The 26,014-nt window shown below is 39.2% G+C and overlaps 1 protein-coding gene across 1 annotated transcript in view; it reads left to right on the top strand.

Moving 5' to 3' along the window:
* Positions 1-26,014, top strand: part of LOC136866647 (DNA transposase THAP9) — a 101,347-nt gene that overhangs the window by 59,745 nt on the left and 15,588 nt on the right. Inside the window, exon 5 of the mRNA XM_067143766.2 lies at positions 18,409-18,537. Within this exon, the coding sequence (XP_066999867.2) occupies positions 18,409-18,537 (129 nt within the window). The remainder of the gene's footprint in view (positions 1-18,408; positions 18,538-26,014) is intronic.

Raw genomic sequence — 26,014 nt, 5'->3', positions numbered from 1 at the left:
CTGCTGTATTAGCAGGGGCTGAATCTTGTTGAAACCACCCACACAATTTTTCTTCTTCCATTAACTGGTGAAAGAACGCCATCAAAATGTCATCTTGATATCTCTCTGCATTTACAGTTGTCTTGAAAACAGTAGACCCAGTTATTCATCTTGCACTAACAGCACACCAAACACCCATCTTCCTATCATAATGAGGCATTTCATAAAAACCCTTAGGATTTTCTGCACACCAATAGCGAGAGTTATGACTGTTCTCGCAACCATTAAGATGAAACCAGGCCTCATCCGAAAAGACCACAGGTGTGGGTTGAATAAATGATCATTCAATAATGCAAGATACCACTCACAGTATCTCACTCTTCTGAATAGATCAGCAGGTTTTAAACAGTGGGCCATTGTAAATCTGTATGACTTGATGTGCAACAGCTTTGTAGCTCTGTGTGCAGAAGAAACCCTTGCTTTTTGCTAATTTTGTCAGTTATTTATTCGGTGACTCTTCCAGATTCACACCATCATCATCTAGCTTTTCCTCTGTTAAAACTGTTTGTGTGCAAACATATTTTTTATTGATCACTGAGCCAAATAGATTCAGATTTAATTACAACTAGCAGATGTACCTGTGCATTGCTGCAGAATTCTCAGAAAGACTGTCTTTGTGGTTTTCCCAACTAAAGTAAACATAGGTTAGTACAATGACATCAGTAGGAATGTCGCATTTAAAAGCAATGCTATTATATGAAATACTCGATCAATTACAAAAATCGCACATTTTTTCACTTTTAACAAACAGTACTACATTGCTGATCTAACATTCCAAAAGTACAGAGCTGGCTGGAATGACCAGGCCGCAGATGGCCGTGAACCCTCCTCTGCCATTATTCCATTAAGTGTGCACAGTGCTCATTCCAATCAGTGCTTCAGAGTAGGGATTGAATAGCTGGAATGCTATGATGAATCAGTGTGTTATATACTAGCAGTATCAGAAAATTGAAGAACCAGAGGAATGGCATGCTAAAGAAGAGATTGATCCAATTCGCCAGCTTCTTCCTGCCAATATTCAGGCAGGCTGTTATACTTTGTACACAGCAGTAATCCCATCTATCGGAGACGAGTGGCAGCTAGGCGCTTTCTCCTAAACTACCACTTCAACCAGGGCGGGTAAAATTATTTATAGCGTAGATGTAGTTCTTTATTCCCTGATTTTGCATACCGATTTTCATTAAATTTTGTTTACCCATTTTCTTCTGACTCGACGTTGATATGGACTTGGCAACAAAAATCAAAATTTATGGACGTTTCTCTTATCATGGATGGTATGGTGAAATGAAATGGCATATGGCTTTTACTGCCGGAAGTGTCCAAGGACATGTTTGGCTCGCCAGGGGCAGGTCTTTTGATTTGACTCCCGTAGGTGACCTGCGCATCATGATGAGGATGAAATGGTGATTAAGACAACACATACACCCAGCCCCCGTGGCAGCGAAATTAAACAATGATAGTTAAAATTCCTGACCCTGCCGGGAATCAAACCCGGGACCCCTGTGACCAAAGGCCAGCATGCTAACCATTTAGCCATGGAGCTGGATGACGGTATTGTAAAAATTTATAAGACATAAATGATTGGAAATTTAATACTGTGTAATTTTAGTTGTAATATTTATCTGTAGGATCATTAATAACATAAATATTTGAGAATTAAATTATAGGCCTTCTCCTAAACTACCATTTCACTTAGCGTGAATAAAATTATTTATGGCCTATATTGTAGTGACTTATTCCCCGACTTTACATACCGTTTTTCATTAAATTCTCTTCAGCCTTTTCCTCGTGATGCCCGTACCTACATACAGAGACAGAATTATGGTAAAGTAACAGACTGAAATTACGGAAAAGTAAAGATTGCGTTTCCTTGTTATTGTGGACACAACTGATACAGGAATACCATTCTTTTAAAATTCTTAGCAATGTACAGACAAAACTCTTATTTTGTATAATTATATATATTACATGAATCTGTGCTCATGAGGTGGCACTTCACCAGAGAATTGCTGAGCAAATGCATCGCGTATCCGTCAAACTGACTTGTACTTAAAATAACTTTTACATACGAAAATTCGCTGTTGCAATGATAACTGTCTCACCATGTTAACAGCTGAGGTTCAGACTGGCAACTGATGATTGCATGGTCGAACACATGCTCACTTCCTGCAAGGTCAAGAAATATGCGTCTGCCTCCAATACTGCAGCGTACGTATCGGAGAATAAAAACGCTGCTTGGACGGTTTTAGTTTATGTGGGAGACGCTTTATATATAATAAAACATAAAGGTCCAATAATACTGCCCTGCAGGACCCCACTCTTAATCATTACAGGGTCTGATAACACTTCACCCATTCTAATTCTCTGAGTTCTATTTTCTAGAAATTTAGCCACCCATTCAACCATTCTTTTGTCTAGTCCAATAATCCTAATTTTCCTCAATCTCCCATGATAGGTCAGTAGTGATAGAGTCCATTTGACCTCCTGAATCTAAAATATTTGGTATATTTTGCTGGAATCGTACAAGTTGAGCTTCAGTGGAATAACCTTTCCTAAACCCGAACTGCCTTCTTTCAAACCAGTTAGTAATTTTGCAAATGTGTCTAATATAATCAGAAAGAATGCTTACCCAAAGCTTGCAAACAACACATGTCAAACTGACTGGCCTGTAATTAGGGCCTATATGCTTAATGTTTGTCACTCTTTCTCTTTTTATAGGCTATTACTGCAACTCTCCATTCATTTGGTACTGCTCTTCCATGCAAACAGTAATTAAATAAGTATTTCAGATATGGCACTGTATCCCAACCCATAGACGTTAATATATCTCCAGAAATCTAATCAATCCCAGCTGCTTTTCTAACTTTTAACTTTTGAATCTTTTTGTAACTGTCTTTATTATCATATATAAACTAGCAGTTTCTCGCTGGCTCTGCCCGCAATGTACAAAGTATGGTGTTGTTCGTTACTATCATCACGGATGTATTTGCAAAGTTTCATGTTAATGAAATAAAGCACATGATCTGCTGTGGTAATAGAATGTAATATTATGTCAACAAAACACCTGAAAATACATCACACAAAGAAATTGAATTAAACGTTCCTTGGAACAACACTACGCGCCGAACTGTTAAAAAGTCCTTCAAAGATCTTCGTCATGGAGACAAATGTACTCATATTTAAGTAGTTATTACTTCAAAAGAAAGCGCTTGATCCACTGAGTATTTTTAGACCAAAACGAACTGCGTACTTCAATTAGAAGGAAATATATGATTGCTTCAATGAGGAAAATTGTTGAAGAAATGAAACGTGAAATTGAATGTGCACTCATAACTTTCCTCAGAATCAACCAATTTGAATAGTTAAGAGCTGAAACGAAATAGCTTGATCCACTGAGTGTTCTTAGGCCAAAACGAACTCCATACCTCAATCAGAACCAAAGATACGATTGCTTCAAAGAGACAAAAAATTGAAAAATCAAATAATTTGAGGAAAGCGGAAGTTAAGTGATTTATAGTGCCTGATAACAAATCTGTGCATGAATACCTTTCAGTTTTAAAAAAAATGAAGGAAATCGACCGGATAGAATGGCCATACTGACTGACTTCAGTTTTCATCAATTTTTTTAATATATAGATTATGTCAACAAAACACTTGAAAATACATCACACAAAGAAATTGAATTAAACGTTCCTTGGAACAACACTACGCGCTGAATTGTTGAAAAGTCCTTGAAAGATCTTCGTCATGGAGACAAATGTACTCATAACTTTTCTCAGAATCTACCAATTTAAGCAGTTATTATATCAAAAGAAAGCGCTTGATCCACTGAGTGTTTTTAGATCAAAACAAACTGCGTACCTCAATTAGAACAAAAGATTTAATTGCTTCAATGAGAAAAAAAAATGTTGAAGAAATGGGACGTCAAATTGAATGTGCACTCATAACTTTCCTCAGAATCAACCACTTTGAATAGTTAAGAGCTGAAATGAAAGATCTTGATCCACTGAGTGTTCTTAGGTCAAAACGAACTCCGTACCTCAATTAGAGCCAAAGATATGATAGCTTCAAAGAGACAAAAAATTGAAAAAATCAAATAATTTGAGGAAGGCGAAAGTTAAGTGATTTATAGTGCCTGATGACAAATCTGTGCATAAATACCTTTCATTTAAAAAAAATGAAGGAAATCGACCGGATAGAATGGCCGTACTGACTGACTTTAGTTTTCATCAATTTTTTTGATATATAGAGTTCAGTAATTCACCAGTATTCGTCGCGTCTGCTATCTGAACATCATCTTTATATCCAACTAACATTGCATACTGCTGACCACGAACCTACTACGCTGGCGTAGCAAGGGGGAGGGGTGATACTCCCACGTGGTCTGTCCCAAGTGGCGGATAGGTGGGTCCTAACCGGCCTGCCAGTGGACTTGAGCAAAATAAAACAGCTCTCACAGACCAAATACACAACCCCCTGTGGGTGGGTGATGCAGGCGAAGAATACACCCACGGTATCCCTTGCCTGCCGTAAGCGGCGACCAAGGGGATGATCGAATTAGGACCATGAGACTGCTTGTAATTAGTACCATCATGCAGGGAACACCGTGGGTTGCCTTTACTTGCGAGTAGTACCACTATGTTTAGGTACACAATAGGTTTGTGATTAGTAGTAACAGTGTGTGAATCAGGATGGGTTTTACAGTACCCGTGATTAGTTCCACTACATGTGGAACACCACGGGTTTATGTTGCCTGTAATTAGTACTATTATGTGAGAAACACCACGGGTTTGGGCGTTGCCTACGATTAGTACCCACTTTGTGAGGAACATCACAAGGTAGTACGAGTCCCTGTGATTGGCTCACCTATGTGAGGAACACCCTAGATTTGTGTTGCCTGTAGGTGGCGCTGCAGTGTGAGAAACACAATAGGTCTGCGTTACATGTGTGTACAAGGTGCGTTCCATAAATAATGCGACCAAATTCATAAAAAAAACATTTATTGAATATATTCGTACAAATAATCAAAAATCTTCAAAATAGCACCCTCTTGCGTCGATACACTTCTGGAGGTGGTGTTTCCATGCCTGGAAGGCCTTTTCCGGAATGTCCTTTAGAGCCGATGTAACATGCGCCTGGATTCTTTCAATCGTGTCCCAGTGTTTTCCTTTCATGACTCCTTTTAACTGAGAAAACAAAAAAAAGTCAGCGGGAGCCAGGTCAGGACTCTAGGCTGGCTGGCGAACCACTGGGGTGTTGGTCCTGGCCAAAAAGTCGTTGACAGTGAAGGTGCAGTGACTCGGCGCGTTGTCGTGATGATCTTTCCACGTGTCCTTGATGTCGCTTCGGCAGCGCGAGACCCTCCTTTTCAGTCTTTTGAGCACTTCCCAGTAGAAAGCTGAGTTCACTGTAGTCCTGGTAGGTACGAATTCGTGGTGGACAATGCCTCTGACGTCAAAGAAGACAACGAGCATGGTTTTGATCCTGGACTTGCTCATGTGTGCCTTCTTGGGATGGGGCGACGATGGGGTGTGCCACTCCGAACTCTGCCTTTTTGTCTCAGGGTCGTACTCAAAAATCCATGTCTCATCACCAGTGATAACCAAGTTAAAAAAATTAGGATCATTTTCACACATTTCCAACATTTCTCGGCACCTTGTCGTTCAACACTTTTGGGACCAGTTTGGCACACACCTTTCTCGTGTTCAAATCTTCGGTCACAATGCGGAAAACGGTTGTTTTTGCCATGTTTAGAGTTTGTGCTATCAGTTGAAAGCTCAGCCGTCTGTCAGAGTTCAAACAATCGTGCACACACGTCACATTTTCGTCGATTTGTGAGGTTGATGGCCGTCCACTGCGAGGTTCATCGGTGATCTCCTCTCGGCCCTCCATGAACGACTTGTGCCATTGGAAAAGTTGTGATTTGGACAAGCAGTCAGTCCCAAAGGCCTGCTGAAGTAATGGAAACGTTTCGGTGGCGGACTTCCTAAGTTTAACACAAAATTTCATAGTGTACCGTTGCTCTACAGAACGATCCATTGTGCCGTGTTACATGAACTCAAAACGGGCTTGACGGTAACGCACGTCCTGACTCTCCGACAGCTCGGTGCCGAATTAGACAAAGAGAGTTTGAAGCTAACACCCCCTTCCACCTAGCCCAGCAGGTTAGAACACGCTGCGGTGTACAGTTGCGTCAGAAAAAAATTGGTCGCAATACTTATGGAACGCACGTTGTATTACGTTACCTGTGACTAGTACCATAATGTGTGGAATACCGCGAGTGTACGCTACTTTTGATTCCGCAATTCAAACTGAACGATACTGTAAACCCCCACAACTGTGTGTATTGGGCTCCTGAAAATCCTCACGTTCACGTGGACAAACATGTTATCTACCCTGTGTTAATGTGTGGTGTGGTCTGTCATCGCGCGGTTTGATTGGCCCATTTTTCTTTCAAGGTACCATAACTGGTGAGGTGTATCTTATATGCTTCAAACATTGATTTTACCTGCCATCCAAGGGGTATTTGGAAATGAAATATTTTACCTACAACAAGATGGCACTCTGCCCCACTACCACAGAGATGTCAGAGCCTACTTGGATGAAAATTTACCTGGACGATGGATAGATCGAAGAGGAGCTGTTTAGTAGTCACCACGGTCTCCAGATCTTACACCTCTTGACTTCTACCTATGTGGGACCTTGAAAAATAAAGTTTATTGACAGAAGCCAGCTACACTTAACGAACTACAAGAAACTACTGAGGCGTCCTGTGCAGCTATCACACCGGCAACACTGACAGCCGTAGTTCGGTGTTTGGCTGATAATGGGGGGTCACTTTCAACACACAAAATAACCTTCCCCTTGGTACATACTTTACTTAGCGGGTTGCATACAGTTAAGGAGCAATATATTTCTGTAAAGATATTGGCAATGCCGAACAATTTAAAATGACTGTGGCTATAGGCAAACACTAGAGAGAAATACCATGGGAGTAAGACACGCCTAGCACCTCTAGGGGTGGAGTGGTGGGAGAGTGGCACTTAAATTATTATTTTTTAACTTATATTGTTCTTAAATCCATAGTTTTCAGGGTCGCTGAGATGAATAGTGGCACTCCGGATGGCATTTAATTTAAAGTTCAACTTCTGTCAGCATGAGAGTTGGAAAGGGTGAGAAAGAAAATATCCAAAATGACCAAGATTAGTGTTGAATTGACAGTTTTCAGGTTTGCTGGGCTAATAGGTGACAGTCTCAGTGACAGTAGGAGTAGTGTACATGATATCCATAGCACGATGTGTAGGAAAGACATACAATTTATTACTATTTTTATTATTTATTTGAAAGTATCAGCTACCTCCCACACGGTGTGGGCCGCCACAAGAACAAAGTTCCACGCTAAACAAAATCATCTAAAATTAAAACTGTAAATTAGACATACAACAATAACTCTAAAACTACAAAATAGTTCATAAAATACCAATCAACGTCACAGTAAAGAAATCTACTAAAATTCAATTGACACAATAATTTAAATGCAATACAAATCTTATCATTATCTTAGTATAAGTAAACCTTCCAAAAAGTACCTGGGCAGCGCATGAAGCAGTTTTACATCAAGACACGTTATCTGACCTATTTATAATGAATACTGTGGAGCAGCAAATCTTCTCTAGTTATTTATTAATTTCTCAAGCTTTGTAAGTAGTACACCCTGTGAGCACACCTATTGTTGTTTAGCAAGTTACTACTCTTGATGTTTCTCTATTTTATTCCTTAAATAGTTCATGTTGGTACATGACTATAGCTGGCAGTTTTTTTTTAAAATCAGAATTGTTCATAACGGGTGATATCCATGAAAGCCATTTCAACTAAATTTTGTAAATTAATAGGAAAATGTATTTTATTGACTTATTCCACAGACATGCCAATTTCCATTCAAAAACTGACTGATAAATAATTGTAACTGTTTTTGTTTTGCATTTTTGCCCCTTAAACATTTTTGCTTAAAAATTCCAAAAATGTAAGAAGGGATCAGTATGCAAAGTAAATACTCGAGAAAGGGAAGGAGTAAATACGTGGGGAGGATTGGATAGACACACACTTTGTAGAGTAGTATAACATGCATTTTATTTATTTAAGGCCTTATTGCAGCTTCTCAGTACATTGATTGCTACAAAACTACAATATATTTAGATACTACAATCTTAAATTCAGGTTGTTGATGTTAACAGTTGCCTGTGGTCATGGTAAAAGGAAGTTGTTAGAGGTTCCTTCATAGGTATGCTTGGCTCGCTTTTGAATGATGTGCAAAATAGTTTTGTCTACCAGCTATGCATTTGTACACTGGAGAAGGAATTTTATTCCTTTTGTAGAGAAGATCCCCTCAAAGTCCATGGTTTGAACTTTATGCAGGGGTGTTTACCAAACTTTTTGAGGCAGAAGTTAGAGTTGCTAATGTCCATAAATGTAATCCACGCTTGTGACCATTGAGCGGTGTTAAACGAGCAACGGCGATCTGGCAGCCAGACTGTTCTAGTGAAGTCCTGGACATAGTACATTAGAATGCAGTGCTTAAAAATTGTCATGTGGCGGAGGAGTGGTAAAATAAATATACAGCAAGTGGTAGTGTTCAATTCTATGAAAAAATCAAACCAAACTCCATGGCACAACAGCCCCGAAGAGCCATGGCCTACCAAGCGACCGCTGCTCAGCCTGAAGGCCTACAGGTAACTTGTTGTCATGTGGTCAGCACGACTAATCCTCTCGGCCGTTGTTCTTGGCTTTCTAAACTGAGGCTGCTATCTCACTGTCAGATAGCTTCACAAATGTAATCATGTAGGCTGAGTGAACCTTGAACCAGCCCTCAGATCCAGGTAAAAATCCCTGACCTGGCCGGGAAAAAATCAGAGCCTATGGATAAGAGACAGTCATATTACCCCTACACTGCGGGGCTGGCGTTAAATTCTGTGACTTAAGGTTTATGTAGTCTAGAGGGCAACAGAAGTTAGTGGACGTAGTATAAGAACGAGCAAAGGCCAGGTACTGCGTTGTGTGACTCGAATTAGTGCAAACAGTCAGTATCATGTAAAGTCCAATTTATTAAATAATTGCCCTCTCGAATGGCCTGACCTTGTTGATTTAGAGATCTCACTTCCACTAGTCCTGGTGAACACATGAACATGTGACCCATTCAAAATAAACTGTTCTTACATTTTGTGATTTTGTCCTCATCTTAGAGGCATATAAAACTTGTAGACTGAGAGGTTTTCAGCCTTGCCACAACCTCGTATTGTTTTAAATTTATCATCATATCTCACTTGGTTTTTATATATTCTTTCTCATTGGTTTTAATGATACTCCTTCAACATCAATTCTTGTTGCTTTTTCACTAAAAATGAGCCAAAACATGTTTGATTATAAATCACTTCATCAAAATGATGGATACCTGCATTGAACTGGAGGACATAATGAAAACTTTTTTATTGTAAAGTGCAAGGTATATTTACTACTAATTTTTTCACACTACACAGACACACAAGTACACCAGTTTGCGCTCTCTCTAAGTTACTCTCGCTAACAAACTGTGCTATAAGGGAGTTCCACAATTGAGGACAGTTTTTTCAAAACTCACTCCTTGCAAAATCATAATTTTTCAGGAGAGACAAAAAACTGTTTAGACAATAGAGTAAAAAGGATAATTTGACAAAGAACATCTTAAACAGTTTATTTGTTAGTTACAATCTGATATAAGTATAGCTAAAAGCACAAACTTGAATTGTTTTTACAAAAAAGGTAAAAACTCGCTCATTGCATAATCCTATTGAGAAGAAATGTCCTCCACAGCATATATAAAACAGATTTAAAAACATAAAATGTCAGAATTTACACACAGACATTATCACAATACTATAAATGAAGAATGGTAGTGGTAATAGTATATACGATACGAAAAAAAGCAAAGTCATCTCCGTGCAGGCCATGAAGGCCCCTGGAGGGGTGGAAGGTAAAGGCTTCCACTATCCGTAACCTCGGCACTTGATGGGGTAGGGTGGTTAACTCTACGCCTGGCCGCCTTTGCCCCCAGGAATTAACCTGGTACTCATTTTTGGTGTAGGCTGAGTGAACCTCAGGGCCATGTGCACCTCCGGAAGTGGAAATCTCGTTTCTTAAATTTTATGACTTCCTGACGGGGATTCGAACCCACCTTCTTACGGGCGAACCGAGCACGCCTTTACCGCCTCGGCCAGGCAGCCCCTATATACGATACCAGTGCTTCAAAATCTGACAGACATAAAATTAATGAATCTCTGTCTTTATTGACTAGACCTCTTTATTTCTCAATCAGTTTCCCCAAATTCTGTATCCTCCATCATATCACTTACATTCAGCTTGTTCTTGGTATGTTTTCCTTAAGAACCGTTTCATAGAACTCCTTAGCTTCCCCAGGTATTTGTATGAATTTCATTAATTTTGCCATATCTTGGCTCTTTTCCTTACTAACGTGATTTACTATTTCCATTTTTGGAGCCAAGTCCATTTCTTTGAAGGAAGTCTCCTTTATTGAGTATTTCTACAATGGTTGATTCACCACTGTATGTGTATCGAACAGCAACTTGTAAGTTATCTTGAAAATTTCATGTTTCCTGCATTGAATGATGCATGTTTTCTTGATGCTGAAAAGTAGTTTCCCTTTCAAAATCTTTCTTTATTTTGCCTTCAGATCATAGATGTTCCAATCTTGTTGCAGTATTCTCACTTGTCCGTGATCACTGAGTAGGCTATAACACTCCATAGGTGATACAATCTCTTCTTTCTGTATTTTTTTCTCTACGTCCCCGAACACTCGATCTGGCGGCAAAAAGCTATGACTTTGAATGGGAAAATAATGTTCAACTGATGTGAAAACTTTGGACTTTTCGAGGAAACGTGCCACAGATGCTAATAAAATACTATTCTTATTTTGGGATACACAAGAGTCTGAAAATAGCCTGAGTTTTTTATATCTAGCCCCTTCCTTGCGAAGATTATTTTCTAAGTGCTCAAGATAGTCTTTTACACCGAAGCTATTTAATTCGCTCCACGACCCCCTTCTGTCTCCAACCGCGTATAAAAGGAAACTTTACTTTGTCCAGTCACTTTTCATTTGTCATGACACAGAGATTATATAATCATGCTCGTCTCAGGTAAAATGCTTCCCCTATAGATACTTTAGGGATGGGTTGATTTTGTTGCATGTCAAATATAACATCAAAATGACTATCATCCTTTTCTTTAAGTATGGCAAAAAATTTATTAGCTCGTTCTTTGTGTAATTTATAATCAATACGAGCCTTGTTCCTTACAATGTCATTTTTCCTATCTTTAATTATCAATAAAAGTTCTTTACACGTCGAACATGTATCTGAGTGTGGATTCCCAAAACCTAAATTGAATTTCGTATAGAAAATTTGCTTGTACTTTGAGACTGAACATTTTGATTTCCCTTCTAAATCTCTTTCTTTGCAGAACTGAATGTACATTTTATTGATATTAAGGTCCGGAGGCAAATACGTGCGCGTACACTTATTGCGACTATAGTGACTTTGCCTACACTTATATTTTAATATGTGATGAATAACCGTGTCCGTAGTTTCCTTGTCTTCTTCCGTAACGCGAGAACCCCCTCGATTCTCTCCAGTGTAGTGATTTTAGGCCTATCAACATCCTCTGTGCACTTAGTAAGGCACTAGAAAAAATTGTTCATGAGCAGATATGTGAATATTTGTCTAAATACAACATTCTAAATCCCTACCAATCTGGCTTCAAGAAGGGCCATAGTACTACTACTGCTCTTCTGAAGGTTACAGATGATATACGCGCGGCCACCGATAAGAGGCAGCTTACTATCTTATGTCTCTTTGATTTCTCTAAGGCATTTGACTCTGTTAATCATGAGTTGTTTCTTGCTAAGCTGAAGTCAATTGGCTTCTCCCAGAGTGCTCTGTCGTGGTTTGAATCATATCTGTCAAATAGATCACAAAGAGTCACGTTCGTTGACGGTCGATTCTCTAGCTGGGAATCAGTAAACTGTGGCGTACCACAAGGATCAGTCCTCGGTCCTTTATGTTTTTCTATTTATATTAATGACATATCTGAAGTCTTTAAAAGCAGTAGCTTTCACATGTATGCGGATGACTTACAAGCTTACTTCCACTTTTGTCCCACTAACGCATCTTCTTCTATAACGCATTTTAACCATGACATCTCTCGATTGATTGAATGGAGCGCAAATCATAACCTCCAATTAAATGTGGCTAAGACTCAGCTTATTTGCATAGGTTACACAAAACTCCTGAAAACTGTTGACCTCAAATCCCTCCCAGCAATAAAAATTCTAGAGACAGATATTCATTATAGTGACACCGTTAACAATCTAGGTCTAATTTTCGACAGAACCTTATCCTGGTCTGATCATACGTCAAATGTAATCCGAAAAGTTGTGTCATCCATGCATATTTTGAAACGTAACGTGTCATGTACACCACCTTTCATGCGAAAACTACTTGTTCAAAGTTTTATATTTCCAATAATTGACTATGGTTCAGTCGTATACAACGACTTATCTGAAACTTTGAACATAAAACTACAGAGGGTACAAAACGCATGTGTTCGTTACGTTACAAATGCCAGGCGTGATGAACACATAACACCCTATTACATACAGCTACAATGGTTGAAACTCCATGAACGTTGAGAAATCTCAGTAGCTGTTGCTACGCAGAAAATTCTCAAACTGAAGACACCATCCTACCTTTATAATGCATTTAAACCTATGGAGTCGGTACATAACAGAGATAATAGGTTTACAAAAACCACCCTTCAAATTCCCCTTCATCGTACCACTAAATTTAACAAATCCTTTGTTTGCACTGCATCACGTATCTTTAACGTCTTTAATCTTCACCGTTTCGCAAGTAACACTAACTGTACCCAACTAAAGCAGTTCTTAACATCTATCTTTCTGGAGGAGTACGCAAGAGGCTGAGATCAGGCATTCTTGTGTCGAACAATCAGGAATATGTATATTTCGAAGAAAATTGTTTCTCTGCTTTAGCTCTATATTCTTTAAACCCATGTAGTCCAGAATAACAGAAGGGCTTAATGATTTACTTTCTTACTTATTATATAATGTATGTCTTAACCTTACTGGATTTGGTATCTATATTTTCATTTTTTTTAAGTTTCTTGTTTAGTTTAATACTTTAATATTATAAAAATGTAGTTACTGTTTTCATAAATCTGCATTGTATTATAAGAAGACGCTGCATAAAGGGGCTTTTCAGTCTCAGTGGCATGTAAATCATGATCAATAAATTCAAATTCAATTCAATTCAAATTCAGGATTCTCTCCAGTTCTTAGAAAGAACCGCGCAATGCGTGCAAGTCTATCACGTGATGCTCTGAAATGATTGGTTCTAGGGATACCAACATTTATACATTAAAAACACAATTGAATCTGCCATGTCAGCAAAATATCCAGCAGTCTAGCGACATTTGCTCTAATGAGCGAGTTTTTATATACCACATATTGTAGTAATGAGCGAGTTTTGGGAAAACGACCCAGATTTAGCGGCTTGTTGCGACAACAATAAACAACTTTTGCTAAAACCAGTTTAAGGACATGAAAGCCAAGTGACCTAACATTCACGTCCCGTACATAACTCAGTTCACCCCATTTTTGCAAGTTTTGAAAAAACGGTCCTCAATTATACTTGCTATACGTTATTACAGCCACGTAGTTCACAGCTTCTCCACACCCAGTCTCACAGTTCTATAGGTCATGTACTATTTGCAAACTCACAGCAACTGGACACGAGAGACTCAACTCCTTGATGACAGATAGAACAGAGGGCCGAATTCATAGACAGCACTTATACATAAGTGCCCCTTATAAGCCAGGTTTCATTTCATATTACTTATTGCTATAAGTAGACCTCTCCCACACACTTAAGTGACTCACTTATGTTGCAGCAAGATGATGATTTTGCTGAATATGTTGCATTTCATTCACAGAATACTTTCCGTGCACACAGTAGAGATGGAAAATCCTGTCGAAATGTAATGTGACCAACAATTTAAACAAGGTTTTGTTTTAGTAAAGTGAGAGTTATGAATATTCTTGTTCCTTTGATTGAGAGAGTGAACATAACCTCTAGAGGACTCACTATCTCACCATTAACGAAGATATTGTTTTGAGTTTTTATGCCACCTCTTAATTTCAGGTTATTATTATCATCATTACTGGTATTTCGCTTAATTAATTGCAAATGTGTTACAAGTTGATAAGTTATCAAGACTGAGGCCTATGGAATAGCAAAGAACTATACTGAGTTATAAGAAAAATGAACCGGGCGAGTTGGCCGTGCGTGTAGAGGCGCGCGGCTGTGAGCTTGCATCTGGGAGATAGTAGGTTCGAATCCCACTATCGGCAGCCCTGATGATGGTTTTCCGTGGTTTCCCATTTTCACATCAGGCAAATGCTGGGGCTGTACCTTAATTAAGGCCACGGCCGCTTCCTTCCAACTCCTAGGCCTTTCCTATCCCATCGTCGCCATAAGACCTATCTGTGTCAGTGCGACGTAAAGCCCCTAGCAAAAAAAAAAGAACAAGAAAAATGAACGTTTTGCTCTACTACCGTTTATTTTAAGGTTGATTTGTGCTAATTATATCCGGTTAGTCAACCAATCGTTTGCCAGAATATATCAGAAGTTTCTGAAATTATGGCATCGCACATCAAAACATACTATTTTAATTTTATTGGGGAAGTAATTAGGCCTATTGCAATGTAACGCCTACGGATATATTCGTCAAATCATTAAAAGCGTTGTAAGGCTAGATATTCTACATTTGGATGAATATTTGTATAGGTTCGAGTACCTGGATAACTATAAACATATTATATTAAGAAGAAAATTAGACTCTGGGCATTATCGTAGTTTGCATTGTCCGCAATAAGTTTTTCCCACGTCATTCATATTCTGATGAGAAAGTGTGTCGATCTACTTGTTCTATATCATGTGCATGTAATTCGACACAAGCTCTTGCAGGTGCTATCTCAGCTTGCTGTTTTGTTATCCATTCTGATAACCAAATACAACATAGACGATGCGCGTGGTCGTGCGATGTCCTTCGATAAACAAAACACACTAGATTATCCCACTATTCGGTAGCCAGAACTACACGATCCAGGAAGCATGGTCATAATATACAGCATTGCCACGTGTCCAGTGATACTTGCTGTATCAGTGAGTGTGTTCTTTAAGTGCTGTCAATGAAATGTAAACTCATATAAGTGAATAATTATAAGTGAATTCGGCCCAGAACGATTGACTTGGTTCTATGGACAGAACATTCACTAAACTGCTCAACGTGATTGGTTGGATGCGCAGCTATCAAATCTGGTTAGTAATGTCGGTATTTCCCAAGGTGGAGCTGGCCCATCTTGCTCCTCCTCAAGGTCTTACAACAAAATGACACACCGTTACAATATTCTTTACAGAACAAACAACAGGTTAAGAAACTTAGATAGCAGTTCAAAAGACATTAAAATAAAATTGATGGTAAGTCTTCATTAATATATATAAACACCCAAAAAAATAATATTCATAGTAAAATAATGTGTCCAAGGTCTGCGTTGACAGGTTATGCCACTCCATTAAATCGATCAATCAAGAGATTGCTTATGTTATAACATATGTATTATTGTCTGTTGGTTATTATCAACCTGACCATAAGCAGAGATTATAGATTTTCAATTATTCTTACATATTTCTATCCCTTATAATGGTACCGGTACTACGGATGTGACAAAATTATATTCAACTGTGAATGACCACACTCACTAATTGCTGTCTATTTACATAGTCTCTGTCCTCCTCACAGTAGGTAGTTGGCTCGCCAGTATTACCTGGGAGACTGTAATCCTAATTGACAGCTGTCCTTAACTTTCGCTTCGTCTACCAAGTCCAGTCACCCTGTACAGCAGCTGCGTGCAGATAGGTAGGATTAAATGCGGGGCTACTGGCCACAACACACGGGGACTGTTTCTTGGTTCAACCCTAGAGAAAGTCCACCACTCTGACCCCCACACACAGTGAACTATTCAACACTGACAACTAAACAGCTTAACAATGCTAACCATCACTATGATGTTCCTCACACCAATGACAACACTGCTCCAATTCTACTCATGCCAGCTGTTACGCACATAGACTCCATGATGGTCGCACAGCTCCGGCAGGGCACTGATGTCAACCAGCATTACTGCCGTCAAACTCCAATCACTCCCTCAACATCAGTACTCCAAGGTAGTACACACATAGTACTCCAACACGACAATACTCTGACACCAGTGGAACACTGACAGCAGGCAACACTACTGCTGCCCCCGTCCAACTACCCAACCCGAGCGTTGACTGACTGTTTGCAGCTAGCCCCCATTTTATAGCCTGATGTTTGAGTGCTAAAATATTTGGGATACCTCTAGAGACAGAACTTTCTTGCTTCATGTTCACGGAAGTGGACAGGATAAGGGACGAAGAGAACAGTAGAAGGGAGAGGCTGTCTCTAAGCCATTAGGCTAGGAGCTTCCAGTTGACTCACTTGCTCCTTCCAAAAAATACCAAAGGGGGTACGACAGGGCTGGCATGTAACATTATTATTATTATTATTATTATTATTATTATTTATTTATTTTATTTTTCAGTTATTGGTAGAATTTACCAACTCGGTGAGCAGCTTGGGTGTGAAAAACAATATAAAGTGGTCTAACACACTATCTGGTTTATTATGAGACAATTTGCAGCCAGGTAACTGTGGTGAAAGGCATTTTGTGGAAATTGTTTATCCATGTAGCCTAAGTCCATCAAGCACGACACATTTTCACTTGCATTTCCAGCACCGTGCAAGTCTCAATCTTGCCATTGATGCTTTCACGGCCGGTACTTATAGATATGATATAGGCTTTTGGGCTTATGCCGTGTCAAGAAAATAAGGTGAAATTCTTTACATTTTGCAGAGAACTTTGCTCTGCATTATCAGAAGAAAATCTCTACTGTCCACGAGAAAGGCTTCTCAAACAATGAGGTTTGAATTTAGACGTTACAATAGAAGTGGAAATGGCACGTTCATTCGTCACCAGATGGCTCCCCGTACGCGGTACAGCGCTAGCATTCGAAGCGGAAGCTGACGGAACCATCAGAATCAGTCTGAGAGGGTCACATAACATAACGTGTACACACATGTGAAGGTGTGACATTGATACAAGCCCGGAATGGAACATATGGCGATGAGGAACGTACGAATTTGGAAAACACTGAAACGAAATAACAGTAGTAAAAGGACAGCGAAGGGAACTACCTACGTAAATCCTTAATGGCTAGCAACCAGGTATTACTTAATTGATAGCCAGTGTCCCCTGTTGAAATTGTTAGGATTTTTATGTATTTCCACAGCTTCCTGTATAAACCTGTCTAGTGTGGGTAAGAGCTTGAGCATCTTGGAACGTGATGCCATGACCCGACGATAGAGTATGCTCAGCTATTGCTGATTTGTCTGGCTGGTTGAAATGAATATTACGTTCATGTTCCTTGATACGAGTACCAATGGACTGGCATGTTCAGTCAATGTAAACCTTACCGCAAGTGCAGGGAATTTTTTAAACCCCAGGATGTAAAAATGGGGACAATTTGTCCTTGGTTTTACCCAGACTGTGTGAGCAATTTTAGTGACGGTGCCAAACACGGTTTTTCTATTGTATTTGCGAAGCACCTTGGCAATTCGATCTGTGGTGTTGTGAATGTAAGGCAGGTAGGCAGTTCCCTTCACTTCTTCCTTCTGTGAGCTTTGCTTGGTCGTTTCTCCGGGATGCAGGGCTCTATGAATCTGCACACTGCTGTAACCATTACCCTTGAACGTGACTTTAAGTGTGTCCATCTCCACCTGGATTTGTTTCGCCATCTTGGTGAGTGTTGTTTTGCCTCGTTTTAGTGCTGGATGGTGGTGAGAATCTGCATGAAGATAGCAATTTGTGCAGGTAGGCTTACGATAGATGGTATGTCCTATAGTGAATTCTCACGACATTTACCGAGATGGCGAGACGAATTTGTGAGCCATCAAATATCCAAAGCAAATTACAGCCTCTGTCAGTTGCAAACTACTGTACTGTGCTTGATGGAACGAATGCCAGTTGCACTGAATAATTATCCATTGGCTGGTTGGTGCTTGGAAACTATTTGCCTGCTTGAAGGGTTAATAATTTATGCTCAAGACATGAATGGATAATTCTGTTCACTTATGTCATTGATAAAGTTGTGGTGTATTTTGTAGATGCTGGATGAGCCATCCTTTGCCATACAACAGGTGAAGTCTGAGTTTAAGACTGAAGAGACTTCTATTGATGAAGCAGCACCAACTGCTACTGATGAAGCAGCACCAACTGATGAGGCTTTTTCTGAGGTGAGTTGTTCCCTTTTCATTTCGTGTTCTTGCTAGAACAATATTATAAGATGCAAATCTAATTTAAATACAGGGTGGGGTGGGGGAACTTATTTGAATCTTGCACCCATACTCCAAGGAGGGTGGGGATAGGCACATTGGAGAGGATGGGGTGTAAATTTGTTTCTTAGCTTGGTTTAGTGAACATCATGGAGTGGACGAACGTGGAGTGCGTGTTCCCTGTCAAGGGTTACTTTTCTAATGGTCGCTCAATCATCGCCACACAATGTGCATTTCCTTTCAATTTCAATATTGCGCCCTGTGGTCATGTTGCTGGTTGGCAGTAGATTGTTTCATGAGTGGGCAACTTCAGAGAAACTGGTGATGTGAAGAAAGAAACTTGGGCTTCCACGAATAGCAAAGTCACCCCAAAGCATTAACATGGTAAGGTATTCTGTTGTGCAATCCCCTGAGTGCTCTGCCCGATAACATACAGCTGCTGTTGGGTTGTCTGTTCGTTCTGTGAGGTGAGCCCTTCATGAAGAACTGAAATTTCATCCCTACAAAATGGCTGGGGTGCAGGAACTTAATCGATCAAATGCATGCGGTGCATGTGATGCGCTTCTTGGCATGTGTCACAACACGCTTGTCTTCTTCAGTGATGAGGCTCTTTCCGTATTTCAGAATCTGTAAATAAGAAGAACCTGCGTGATTGAAGCCCTGTGAACCCCAGACTATTACATCAGCGTCCCCTACTTGCAGTGTGTTACTGTTTGGGGTGCGCTATCGTGATTTGGAATAATTGGTTCATGGTTTATGAAGAAAACTACGCTGTTCATTATGTCCACATGATTCAGGAGTTTTTCCTGTGCCAACACTCAACAAGATGTATGTGGGATGTATGTATGGTTCCTTATTTCTTCAATTAGTTGCTCAAGAGTCATTTTCAAATAAGCAAATACTGAGCTGAATGAGACATAATAACACGAGTTGTAAGTAGAGTGGGAAATGAGCAACGAGGAACAGGCGTTCAGTGCATTCAGTCCAGTTCGCATGCCCATTCAGCACGATATTTTCCAAATGTAGCCGAGAATCATACTACACTCCACGCTGCAGCTAATGTAGCGTGTGGAACTCTGTGGCCAGTCACAGTGTCAACAAAGGAAGCTATTTTCTGTTCGCATAGCGACCGTTTCGTACATAACGTGCAACACGTACATAGCACTCTGTGTGGCCACACTTTTATCCTTGTGTAAGGAACTACATAAGTTCATGTTCCTAATATAGGAACTAGTTACAAACGGCAATAATCATGTACTCACGAGCACAGTGTTCTCGAAAAACTTAGAGTTACAGAAAAATATTTTACATCTGCGCTTAAAATGCCATTCGAGGTATTAAAATATTTCAGACTTGAAGTTATAGAAAATATAAAACGTAAAATAAGTAAGGTTGCAGCAGGAAATGAAAATTCCTTCGAGATAACAAAAGTTTGAATTATTGACTTTCTAATTACAGAAATTTGACGGTACATGTAAAGTGAACCAAGCTTCATCTGAAAATAGGATGAGATAAGAATCAGTTTCTCTGCCATGCCCTTAACACTAGGATTACCAAACATTCTTTCTACCTACATTTACCGAAGCAGTCATTTTGACCGATAGTGGCACGTGTTCGTTTTTTGAGGATATTGGTGCCAGGAAAGGTTCGAATTGAGTATAAAAACATCATATACCATAATTTAATTTTTTATCATGCATGACTTGTAAACACTATTATGAATAAATAAATAAATAAGTACACTAGCAAGGCAGAATTTTCTTCTTACACACTTTAGCTTACATTAGGTACATATCCGCGTGAATGTCACTTTTTGCTTTTCAACTTATTTGTTGCACTGTACACACACACACTTTGCTTGGTCACCTTTGAAGTGAACTTAACCACAGATCAGTTTTCTGCCGATTGCACACCTTTCAATAGTCTTGTTCCCTTTGCACACTTCTTCCCTGATTGAGGAAAAACTCAGCAAGACGCAATACTACGTGTTCACTTAGGGTCTGATCGGTGGGTCGCGTTTCATCTTTTCCAAGATAGGGAAAACCGTTTAGAACATACTTGGCTTGCACATCGACAGCCAACCAAAATTTCATACCAAACTTTTCTGGTTTATTGGCCATATACTGCATAAATGGGCAGCTTTCGATGGAAAGAGCTGTTCATCCATGGTAATGTTCTCACTTGGTCTGAAGCAAATCGTAAAATTAGGTATAAACTTGTCCAGCACAACAGATACAAGTGCCAATCTATCAATTTTCAGGTGATCCCTGCTGGTAGATTTTTCATCGAATCGAAGAAACCTCATGATATCCGGGAAACAGTTTTGTGCCATAGTTTGTGAGAAACTTCCAGGACGCCACTTCTGTGACCACAGATCGAGAACGTCCGTGTCAGCTTCATAAGTTCTGCGTGCGTATAAAATACCAATGACAGCGTCCAATTCTTCCAAACAAAGTGTCCGTTCAGGATTGTTCAGAACTTCGCTGGCTGCAACCTCAGTATATCATTCGATGTGGTGCAGCTTGGATTCGTCAATAAAAAGATGACAAGCTGTAGCGGCACAAGTTCCTTCAATGTGGCGTTTTGCATGTCGTGTGGGACTTCGGACTTCCCTCAGTATATCTTACTGTCCTCGACGGCCTTACAGGCTTTGTAGATCAACAAGAGTCCACACTGTTCCATCCAAAGCGACTTCTTCCTCGCCGACCGTCATGTGCTGACCACGCCTATATGTTGACTTACCACAGCGTATGCTCAACCTTCTGTAGTTGATATCGTGCTCCTTGCTAGTAATTTCTTTATTTTCCTTAGTGTTTCCTTCACCTGCAAAATATAATACCAAATGTACTTACACTGTACACAGAATTACATAAGTACAAAATGACTAACTTCAAATAGGCTTAACTTTTTTCATCAGCTGCTTTGCTAGTGTGCGTGCGTCGCCATTTGGCTAGTAGTTCCCTAACCTTTGAGGTCGAAGGCTGCTGTGTGATTTCCTGTTCACACGGAAACTCTACAGGCTCGACGCAACTAGAATCACTATCCGAACTATTTCCGTTTGTCAAGTTATATACCTCTTCTAAATTATCGAGGTGTAAGTCAGTCCCAGCTTCATTACTTGATTGTGATGGGAAAATTATGTGCTTATGCTTCAGAATTTCGGCATCCATTTGCAGACTACGCGAGAACATGTTTCTTCGGGGTAATTACAAACAATTGGGAAATCGAGTTTGAATTTTGTAACGAGTGAACGCGGCAATTGACTGCTCGTAACGATTGCACGCCTTTCATTACTGAACAAATACTGACTATATTTTCCTGTCAGTGTACTTCTATCATTGTTTGAAAAGTCCGCCTCTGTAGCGTAACGGTTAGTGTTATTAGCTGCCATCCACGGAGGCCCGGGTTCGATTCCCGGTACCGCCAGAAATTTAAGAATGGCAGGAGGGCTGGTATGTGGTTGAAATGGTACATGCAGCTCACCTCCAAAGAGTTGCACCACCTCTGGATGAGGACACGAGTTTACTTTTTAATTGTTTGAAAAGAGCCAACAACTGTCCCATTGCAGCACAACAATAAGATCTATTCGATACTGTGGTAATAAAGTTAGAATGATATCCCGTTCTAAATGAATGCCACAAAAGTCTGATGGGGTAGCTACTGCAATACCAGTCAAAATGACTGTCCGGTAAAAGTAGGTATATGACCTCATAGCACTAACTAGAAAGGAGTTACTGGTTTTCGAAGCTATATGTCGAAAAGTACACTTAATATCAATAAAAGCTACCAAGGGGTTTGTATGTTCTAACCGTATAACGAGAGTGATAGAGAAAACAAAACTGAAAACGGTCATTTTGACCGCTGTGGTAAACCTAGTGTTAAATCAAAATCCATTCACAAAATCTAATCCTGCATACATAATCAGCTGGTTTATGTTTATGCACCACAGAACTTTATACAACTTTAGCCCAGGTAACTTCATAACCCTTTGTATTGAACCGTAACAAATTCAGCAAAAGTTAGATATGACGTTCAAGGAAATTCTCCTGCCTTGTGCAATGTCATGATTTTTAATTAATGGATTGCATTCTAACTTGGTATTGGAATACCTGGAATTTCTCTTCAGATAACCTCCTGACAACACAAACGGACTCTTTATGTACGTGCGAATCATAAATGAGAACTTGTTGTGTAATATAACAGTTAGGCTCGTTATTTGCCATTTTGTATTATTAGAGACAACTCTAGGATTACAAATGAGGTATTTCTTTCACTGTTCCAACAACACTTACTATGAGTCCCTCCACCAAGGCATTCGTTTGGTAACCTATCCTGTGGCTAGCAGGTGGACTTGATTGAGGTTTTATCGGCTGCTCGGTCATCAGATAATTGGATGTCCTGGTATCATTTTTTTTGGTACCTATTTATCCTTCTTTAGTTCCCTCTGTGTATCATTAGTAGAAGTCGGCCTGTGAATATCAAGATCATGGGTTGAAACCCAGCGGAGGTAGTTGTATTTTTTGAAGAGCAGGAAGAATTACTTGGTATTCCCTGTTGTATGATGTTGACATGTAGAAGATCTCTGTTGACAAGTTTGGTGATTACCTGACAAAATGAATTATAAAGAGGTAAATCACCCAATAGATATCTGTTTCTCTGCCATATCATCAAGATGACAGCCCTTTGTGGGTCATGGCCTTCTTCACAAGTTTCTGGCAGTCTCTCCTGTTCAATGTCATGCTCCTCTAGTTCTTAATTCCCAGGATCCTGATGTCTTGTCCCTCCTCATCTTCGGTCTACCAGCTTTTCAAGATCCTTCTCATGACATATGAAATACCCTATTATCATTGGCATGTAGTACATGTCCAGATGCCGTGAACATATTCACATCCATGATCTTAACCCTTGCCAAGCGGATAAGTTTTTGCTTGTAGCATAATTATTTTTCATAAAAATGTTTTTTATTCTTAATACACATGAAAATGCAAATATGTAAGTACTATAAGTTTTATTAGGCCATTCATACCTGATTTCAGGAGGTCAGCTTGTTAGTATCTATAAAATCTTGAAAAAATAAATCCTTAACTGCTAGTTTTAGTGCAAAAATGACACAAGGCACAACACAAAGTAGTCTCAATTTAGATCACTAAACAATTGAGCTGTAATTCACTTCATAATTCACTATGACTACTGCTATAAATATTGAACTGGCAAATTCACTAATAAACATGTACAGTAACAATCTAACTAGTATTTATGATACAATTTTATATACATGATGAGGTGTCTTTGCTGACAGTATAGAAACTTCCACTTGTGTGTACATTTCAAAGCATGTATCAGGGTGTAAGAATGGCTTTGCTGTGCAAATTTTACAATAATAAATAGTATCTTATCTTACTTTTGTGGCCTTACAAACAACACAGGCGACAGAACCCTTTTTGCTTCGTCTGTGTCTGCTCTCTCACTTAGGTTATTTTCACGCTCACTTGCAACAATTTCACTTTCCTTGCTTTCCCACACATTATCGCTCATTTCTGGGTATTCATCATCACTATTTAATAATTGAGACTTTATTTCACTCTCGTTCTGAATATATTTCCGCGACATAACGTCTACAAAAGGCAAAACACAAACTTTCACAATGTCAACAAACTTACGTGAAGTACACCAGCGTGGAAACTGCGCTTCGGAACAAACACCTCCTTTTGAAAAATTCCAAATCCCTGTGTTTAGCCTAAATGAAGGCCCTGTAAACATGCTCACGGCATCTATCGGCTAATATTTCAACCCTAAGAAGAAACATACGGTCGCGAAAGCACGCAACTTAAAATTCTGGATAAACACGTTTATCGCTCGCGCAGGAGTAGACGGGTTCTAGATAAAGACGTGTAACGCTTGGCTAGGGTTAAGTTTTTTAACAATATCTAGTTTGTGAAATAGCCTGTTAAGCTCATGGTTGTATCTCCTTGACCGTACTCCCAGTTTCTTCTACTGGCCAAAAAATACATCTCAAAATTCTTCTATGGAAGATTCCAAGCTGTCTTTCATCAGATCTTGACAGAGCCACATTTCAGAAGCATATATTAGTACTGATTTCACTAAAACATTGTAAATCGTTATTTTAATTTTCCTATTCAACAATCCAGACTTTTGTTTTCTAAGGTTATAAAAGCACCAATTTGCATAGAGTGTCTGTTCAAGGATTTCATTACGAACGTTATTTTCACAATTGACCTCAGATCCCAACAAAGTGGAAGCTATGTTCTACATCAAATTTATATGAACCAGTTTCAATACATGCAGATATTTCTGCATCAGTTTTCTTCATATGCTGATTCAGCTTTCTTGCTGCTTTTTTCTAGATTAGTTAAGACCTTTTGGCATCTCTTGGTGTTTTTACTGTAATATCAATGTCATCTGCATATGTGACCTGTTGTGCGGAAAGGGACCTCAAGTCAGATTTTTCATTTTTGAGATTTTTGTGGCCATAAAATTGGCAAGAGATACCGAGCAATTTTTATAAAAGAGTTCATGCTTCTAGGTGCACTAAACCAGAAGATATTTTTAATTTCATTCCAACACCAATACATATTTGCCAAAGGACACAGAATAGCTCACACCTCCTTTGAAGAAATAATAATAATAATTGAATTGAAAATTGTTTTGAAAAGAAATACCAATGTACTGAAGAATATGAACATTGCTTTTATGCTGTCAGGAGAAAATTAAATACTATGTTTTCCATACAAATGGTTCCGCATTATTACCACTTAGAATTTTATAATCGTGGTAACAGTTTTGTCTTGAATATTTCTGCGCAGCCTGTACGATTGCTGCCATTCGACAAAATTTCTGGTGACTGTTGCTATTAAGAAAACCGTAATTTGAGAAAAAACGCAGTGCAGTTACATCATTCACTAATTTTCTTACCAATTCTACAAAGTTTTCGTGACGTTGAGTGGCAAAGACTCGAACTGCATCTATGAAGGGAACTATTATAGTTTTATTTTGAATCCATCTTGTCAATACACCTTATAATGATAGAAAATTATCAATTTAACATACATGTTTTGGGAAATCACCTATTCCCTTGACAAGGTGGACTCAAAATAAAACTATAATAGTTTCTTTAATAGATTCGGACAAGTCAATACAAGGATTAAATAAAATACCTATTATGGTTAAGTTTATCAACAGACTTGAGCTGCTGCATAACTTAGTTTAAGAAAACCCATAGGTAGCGCAAGAAGTCAAAACCTAGAAATGCAATTTTTACACCCCAGAAACTTGTGTTCAGCTCTGCTGTAAAATCTGTTGCCGACCTTGGGTCTCTTTCTGCAACGACTCACATATGCTAAAAAGTGGACTAATTTATAGAAAATAGTGCCATCTGGTAGAAAAATGAAAATGAAAATCCACAGCCTATCCACAGGAT

The sequence above is a fragment of the Anabrus simplex genome, chromosome 3, assembly GCF_040414725.1.
Source record: "Anabrus simplex isolate iqAnaSimp1 chromosome 3, ASM4041472v1, whole genome shotgun sequence".
NCBI classification, from domain to species: domain Eukaryota; kingdom Metazoa; phylum Arthropoda; class Insecta; order Orthoptera; family Tettigoniidae; genus Anabrus; species Anabrus simplex.
The sequence above is the reverse complement of the archived record's forward strand: the minus strand, read 5'-3'. Positions and strand labels throughout refer to the sequence as shown.